This window comes from Suncus etruscus, chromosome 9, assembly GCF_024139225.1.
Source record: "Suncus etruscus isolate mSunEtr1 chromosome 9, mSunEtr1.pri.cur, whole genome shotgun sequence".
Classification (NCBI taxonomy): Eukaryota; Metazoa; Chordata; class Mammalia; order Eulipotyphla; family Soricidae; genus Suncus; species Suncus etruscus.
Genome location: NC_064856.1, coordinates 47687553 through 47695297, shown reverse-complemented (window position 1 = coordinate 47695297; position 7745 = coordinate 47687553). Strand labels below are relative to the sequence as shown.

The window sequence follows — 7745 nt, the reverse complement described above, 5'->3', positions numbered from 1 at the left end:
CCTTTAGGCATGCGCAAACAAAGGTGTGGCTAGGGGAGGGGGCGGAGCTAAGTGCCCTAGGCCGCAGTGCGCCTGCGAACAGCGGGGGGCGGGGGGGGGGAGAATTGGTTTGCGCATGCGGGCTCGTCTGACTCGAGCTAGCGAAGTCCGGGCTGCTTGCTTGCTTACTTGCTCTCTTGCTTGCTTGTGGTGGTTTTGGCGAGCGTCGATTGGGTCTACAGAAGAGCTAGGGGTGAGCTTGCACGTTACATCACCGGTGCGGTTCTCCTCAGTTAAAAGTCACCCCCGCTTTGGCTCCTATTGCAAAAACCGCCTTAGAAGCTTAAGGACCTCGCTGCTAATGGATTTGCACACCCCACGCAGACTTCTCTGTGAGACGCAGCTGTGCAACTTAACTGTTTGTTGGTCCCTTTAGTTTTCTCCAGAATTGTTCTCTCCAGCTTAAGATTTGGGATATTGGTGGTGGGAATGTTGCCCCGGTGAAGGGGGGGGGGGTGTTCTTTACATGACTGAAACCCAACTACAATTATATTTGTAATCAAGGTGTTTAAATAAAGATATTAATTAAAAATAAAGATATTTAAAAAAGGAAAAAAGAAATCCTCATGTTTATATTTGAATAAATTAAATACATTTTTAAAAAAGATGCTGAGAAGCAGAAACTGTTAAAAAGTAAAAGCTATTATTCTTGCCCGTGAAGCTTCCAGAGGAACAAGAAAAGCGATAATATGATTCCACCTGAAACTGTATGGTGATTAGTTTTACAATTACCCCCCCCAACACACACACACACACACACGCAATACCTGTGTTTTGGTAGCCAAATGAATGACCTCTCAAACTTTTGAAACAGGGGGCCAGTTCACTGTCCTTCAGACTCTTGGAGGGCCAGATTATAGTAAAAACAAAAATTATGAACAAATTTCTATGCACACTGCATATATCTTATTTAGAAGTGAAGAAACAAAATGGGAATAAATACAATATGTGGCCCACGGGCCGTAGTTTGAAGACCCCTGCTCTAGAACAAAGGATTAGTATCACATTTTACGTGAATCTAAAAAAGTCTGCAAATGAAACTCATCGTCCTTTAAAAGAAGCCTATGGGAATGAAATCATGTCAAGGGCCAGGGTTTTTGATTGGCACAAAAGGTGCCAGGAAAGAGCAGGAAGATGTTCTAGAATCTAGATGATGCCCGGAGCAGTTGTCCAGTTAACCACCCAGATGAGGATATACAGGAGGTCAAGGATTTAGTTTATGTAAACAGGCAGCTCACTGTGAGGAGGATGGCTGAAGAGTTAAGTTTAGATATAGAAACCTTCAGACTCATTGTAAAAGAAAACTTGAACAGGAAGAAAGTTTCTGCAAGAGTCATCTGGTACTTTGAAGGATGAGCCTCAATCTGTAAAACTAGACTTACAGTGTGATTTTTCTGTGGGAAATGGAAAAAAGTAATCCTTGCTTAGGGAAAAAGGTAGCTAGTTCTGGGAACTGGATGCTTCAGCAGTGTCAAGAAAGCAGGGAAAAGGCCTCTGCCTGGATCCTATCACAGGATGCCCTGCCCTGGCAGCCACCTTCTGCAGGCCACATCCTCAGCCAGCCTTCTACGAGAGCCAGCTCAAGAGTGGTTTCAGTCTTGATGAGATGGCTCAACCCAAGTTAGAAATTCACTTTACTGTTTGTCACATTCATTGGCTGCTCATCTATTTGTCTTCTTTTTCACTCCTTCCACTTCTCCAGGTGCCATGGACTCTCTATATTCAACTTTGGGGCAGACCTTAAGTCTTTCTGATCTCCACAATATTGAAGTGTCTTTGGCTGTTGAATTTTGGTGTTTGCTTTTTCTTGGTTTCCTTTTGTAACCATTTGGAATCTCAAATCTCTTTACTGTTTAGACCTTAGCTCATGGCCCTTCTGTTTCTTTGCCTCTGGAGGATCTTTAGCCTTGGGAGGCCATCCTAGTGAAAGGTGGAAACAACCTCCCAAAGAAGGCAAAGTCTTCTGAGAGGATCCCCAAAGGTCTGCAGTTCTTAGCCAGCTTCATAGTCAGGGTCTGAAGTACAGTATAGAAGGCATGTTGAGGGCCCGGAGAGATAGCACAGCGGCATTTGCCTTGCAAGCAGCCGATCCAGCACCAAAGGTGGTTGGTTCAAATCCTGGTGTCCCATATGGTCCCCCGTGCCTGCCAAGAGCTATTTCTGAGCAGACAGCCAGGAGTAACCCCTGAGCACCGCCGAGTGTGCCCCAAAAACCAAAAAAAAAAAAAAAAAAGGCATGTTGATGTGGTGATGTGGTATGCAAAGCTAAAGTATGCTCCAATTTAGATGATTCAGTATGACCCTTCAGAACTCAGGGCTTGGCTGAAAATGATCTCACAAACTTACCCTTCACAGAACTGCCTGTGTTTCTTTTTTGTCCTGTTCGTTGTATACCCACAGCTTTGGGTGTTTGCTCTGCTGCAAGATACCAAAAAAACTGGACCTAGGAAATAGAGACCAAGGGTCTCGGGCCCAGACTGTGGTTTGTGGGGAGGAAGACCAGATGCCACTCTAGGCTGAATTAAGAGAGTCTACTGTTGTATGAAGAGATAATAGAGTGAATATGGCACTTACATTACTGTGGCTGATGGGGATTTGTTCTCTGACACCCTATACAGTACTCTCAGCACCAGAAATGATCCTGGAGCACTATCAAGTGTGCTTCTCCCCCCCCAAAAGAAAAATGCTGCTTATGTGTATGTTATGCACTTCCCTGCATAACAAATGCCAAAGTTATCAGGTCTTTTGAGAACTTAAGTTTTTAGAACCTTGCAGGACATGAACCAGTTGAAATTAATGACAAGATATTCAAGGGCTTTTTGAATGAAGTGTTTTTGAACTGAATCTAAAAAGGAAAGTGAGAGAGGCTAGTTACTGTGAGGAGCAGCTCAGGCAGGAGGACTGCATGCCACTCTGAGCCTACATCTACAGGAAGATGATGGCAATTGTTGAAAGCACAAAGTCAGACAGTATGACAGTGGTAATTGCAAAAGACGAGCTGTACAGGGGTAATCTGCTTCCTCTTCTTTGTGCCCAGCTCTCTGCCAGGAGTTCTTATATTGTTTCACCCGGGTCTATGGACAGGCTGATATTCATTTATTTGCTCATCTGATTTTCTCATCAGACCTTACAAAAAGCAATCTGTGAATTCATATTCCTTTTATCTCATTCTGCCTCTGCCAAAACTTACAGGCTGAAAATTTCTCCAGACAGGTTCCAAGTAATAACACAAATACAGGAAATGTATCAGAATGTCCGATGATAGAACAAGGGGAAGGTGGGATAGAGAGTAACAGCTTCTTATAGGAGTAGCCAATGACTGTTTTACCTGAGTTGTTTTTTTTTTTACAAATAGCCTTTTTCTACTAGTAGACTAATATATAGACAATATGAGTTGATAGGGGATGCCCAATATCTACTTATTCAACCCTGTTACTTTTGGTTCTGTTCTTCTATTATTTCTACTCCTATCCAAAAAAAATCATAAGTTCTTAATGTAATGCCTGTCATTTTTGAGGTACACTGAAATCTAGCCCCTAGCCCCCCAAATAAAAGATATTATTATAACAAGAGTGTTTTAAACCAAGCAAGAACTTATAGTTTTGCCTATCTAGCAATTTATAGACATTCTATTTTAGGATCATTACATCTTCCAGTACCAAATGAAGCCTGGGCTCCTCACAGACATTTTCCATCAGAGATCCTACACTTCTATAACAAAACCTGTACTATTTACTCTTGCAACTCTGCTAAACCACTCTATAATTCTTTCTCAGACCCAGTGATAATTGTTGCAAATTTCTATGCTCCTAGGTTTAGGCCCAAAGCTCACACTAATGCCTATAGTTATTTCCTTCAACCTGTTGCAATGGAGTTATCTTTAAAAAACCTGTTCCTGAGTTTATCCCTATTCTGTGAATAGAAAAGGAATGACCCTGCCACATGAACTCACCAAAGCCATGTTGCAGAACATGCAGTATAGGGTACCAGTGTTGAGCACTGAAGGTGTACCGAAGTGGTGGAGCATGTGTTTTGCATGTGCAAAGCTCTGGTTTTGATCCCTGGTACTGCTTCCTTTCCACCCCCCAGCACTATCATGGGTAGCCATGGTAGCCCCTGGGTACTCCTGGGATTAAGCTCCTCCCTCAAAATAAGTTGCTCAGAAACCATGTTGCCCACAACAGCCTTAAACACAGAGAAAAATAGAACCAGGCAATAAGTGTGTGAGTTCAAATGGTTCTAATGGAAAGGTCTAAATTGATTACTTTAGATCAGATTATTTTATTTATTTATTTATTTATTTATTTATTTATTTTGGTCATCATCAGAGCTCATTTATGTTGGGCTCAAGGGACCATACAGAGTACCAGGGGTCAGCACTAGGTCATCTTGTTCAAGGCAATCATCCTACCTGCTGTACTATCCCTCCAGCCGCACCTGAGATCACATTCTGAGTGGAGTAAAGTATAACTACTCCCTGAACTCATTGCCCTTTTGCAAAGCTCCTCAGAAAATATTCACTAAGACGATGATGCCTCAGTTTTGAAGGAAATGAAATTATAACCTTACCACTCATTCATAGCCAACCTTTCATAGAGCTGCTGCTCAGAACCACTAGACTATAGAGCTAATCTTAGGACTGACCAAATAAGGGAGTGATCAGCCCTTATGTATCCACCTACCACTTACAATTTTTATTACTAAAGTGAATTTTGCTGTTCAAGCCTCTTAAATTCCTGATCCTCTAATCTTAAAGATCCATCCAGACTTCAAGTCCCAGGCTCTTATCTTTGGCATTTTGCAGACACCACTCAGCATGTTCTCCACCAATTGACTCTTGCTCCCTTATGTCCCTACTCCTGTCTTCTGACTTTGGGCCACATCACCCTCTAATAAGTTGCTTGGGCCACTTTGGTGGTTTCCCACTTTATTTGTAACATATCTCCTTTGATTTTTACTTCATTTTGAAGGGGCACACCCAACTGTGTTGGTAAGTTACTGCTGTCTCCTTACTGGATTTTTGGATCTTTTCCTGCTCACTCATCCATCCTAATCTTTTTGTTTTTGATTTCTGGTGATACCTGGCAATGCTCAGGGCTTACTTCTGGCTCTGTGCCTAGGCAGTGATCTGAGGACCACATAGGATAAGGTTGTTGAACCTGGGATAACCCAGGATAACCCCATTGCTAGGCAACTGCTGTATGATATCACTGTTAGTAGCCATAATTTTGAAATCTTGAGTAAGGAAATTATCTACTCTAATCCTGGCCCCAGGTTATTTTCTAACCCTTAAGAAGTTGGGGGCTGAAGTAATAGTATAGTGGGTAAGGTGCTTATCATCATGCAGCCAACCAGAGTTTGATACCTGGTACCATATATGGTTCTTCAACACTTGAGCACAAAGAAAAACCCTGAGTACAGCACGGTGTGGTTCCCAAATAACAAACATAAAAAAGAAGCAAGTTAGTACCACAATATTAGGCAATGCATTCTTGGTTTGTTTTTATTTTAGAGGGGTGAGTAGGGTCTTGGATTTTCAGTTGTTTGGAGAACATACCTGGCAGTACTCAAGCTCTATTCATGGCAGGTACTTGGGGGCATCACTCTTGGAAGTGCTCAGGAAACCATGCTGTGCTGGGGGACCAAATTCTAGCCTGTATGCTAGCATGCTCTTCAGTCTTGTAAGCTATTTCCACAACCCCAGTTTGTTTGTTGTTGTAAGGGGTGTAACTAGGGAAAAATGTTCCCTCCTACCCTTAGCCACTGTGGGTTCTACTGCCCTTCCTCACACACAAACCCAGTGGAAATTAATGTTACCACGTTCTTGAGGAAGCAATTTGGTTACCCCTGGTACTCAGAAGTCATGAAAGTTTTGCAAATAATCAGGTTCCCCACTTTTCAAAAGTTTCTATCTGGCATAATTTGTTAGCTTGTATAGGAGTGGGAAGGTCTGCGAATGTTTAAAAATTATTCAATAAAAATTTATGGTACCAGCGTAATTGGGGAAGAATGTGTACCTGAGTCTGACTTTCCAAGTCTTTCTTTTAGATTCCTTTCTTGGCCAGAGCTCATACATGCCATTGGATAAATCTGGAAGGTAAATGACTTGTAGACATCCTGTGAAGGAGTGGGTACCATCTGGGAACTGTGTGTCACACACACTTGACTCTCAGCCAGTCTGCTGTTTGCAGACATTGCCCGCAAGTTTCACTGGCCTCCTTGGAATTGGGTTATCTCCAGTTCTCAAGTAACTAAATATGAGCTCCCCACTTTGCTGCTGGAACTGTAAATAACACCATGTTCTCTGAATTCTTAGTTGGATCAGACATCCCAAATTTTACCAGGCAGCTCTCATGTTAATTGGCTCTAGTCTCTGCCTTATCAGATTCTTGCAAGTCATATCTCTTTTGTGTTCTCATGTTCCCATATTAGTATCCAGAAATCAAAATCTATAGTAAGAAGTCGATAATTCCTAGATGTCACTCAGGCTTCGTGAATGGGTCAGCAAACTTTTGCTGTGAAGGAAAACACCATAGACTTTGGAAACTGTACCATCTCTGTTGTAAATACTCAATATTCTGTTGCAAAAATATGAGAGGTCGATGAGCATGGCTATGTCCTAATAAATCTTTATTGATGGATTTTATAGAGTTTTCTCTGTTGCAAAATATTATTATTTCAGCATTTAATATTCTGGGCTGTTGCTCTTGTCTTGTATTCAGCAACTTGAGTTCAATCTCAGCCTCACATATGATCTCTCGAGCTCTGCCTATGAGTATAAAGTGACCTATGAGTATAAATTGCAGAGCAAGGAGTAAGCTCTGAAGACCACCAGGTATGACTTCAAAAGTAAAACAATAATAATAATAACAACAACAATTATTATCATAATTCTTTAGTGAGGGGCATGTCTGCAGATGCTCAGAGGATAACCTTTTTATATTGCTCAGTGATTGCTCCCAGCAGGGCAGAGAACCATGCAGTATTAGTGGTCAAACCCAGGCCTCTCCACATGCAAAGAAATTTTTTTTTAAATGGTGAGCCATGGGCCGGAGTGATAGCACAGCAATAGGACATTTGCCTTGCACACGGCTGACCCAGGATGGACCCGGGTTCTATCCCCAGCATCCCATATGGTCCTCTGAGCCTGCCAGGAACAATTTCTGAATGAAGAACCAGAAGTAACCCTGAGTGCTGCCAGGTGTGACCCCAAAACCAAAAATAAATTAATAATTTAAAAAATGGTGAGCCAGGTATGTGCCACAGATCATAAAAGTATGTATATATAATAACTATCTATTCTTTTCCGTTAGTAACATTGCTAGTGCCAAATTGATTTAGAAATATCTGACCAATGTACTATATTGAAATTGTAGAATACTGAAGTGAGAGGAAAACTGAGCTTAGTGCTATTTTACCTTGACAGCTGCTTCACAGAAAGGGTTTTGTGCTATTTTGGTCTAAAAAATAATAGTACTCAAACTACTACAATGTTAAGCACTTGCAATATCTCAGAACCAATTTTGGAATGCCATGAATCATGCCAAACTATGACCAACAATAAAATAATGAATCTGAGGTGATTTTAAAATCACTTTGACCATGTGCAATGTTGGAATAAATTTATTTTTACATATGAAAGTGTATACCATGGAGATAGCAAAAACTCATTGAATTATATTTTGCATGCTCATATTTGTTGTATT

The 7745-nt window shown here is 41.5% G+C and overlaps 1 protein-coding gene across 1 annotated transcript; it reads left to right on the top strand.

Annotated features, from left to right (window-relative positions):
• Positions 1-115: 115 nt before the first annotated feature.
• GVQW3 (GVQW motif containing 3) lies at positions 116-1664 on the top strand. The gene is given in 5 exon segments (XM_049780559.1): positions 116-384; positions 1006-1180; positions 1183-1373; positions 1375-1438; positions 1440-1664. Coding segments are annotated over 5 exon segments (924 nt in total).
• The last annotated feature ends 6081 nt before the right edge of the window (positions 1665-7745 follow it).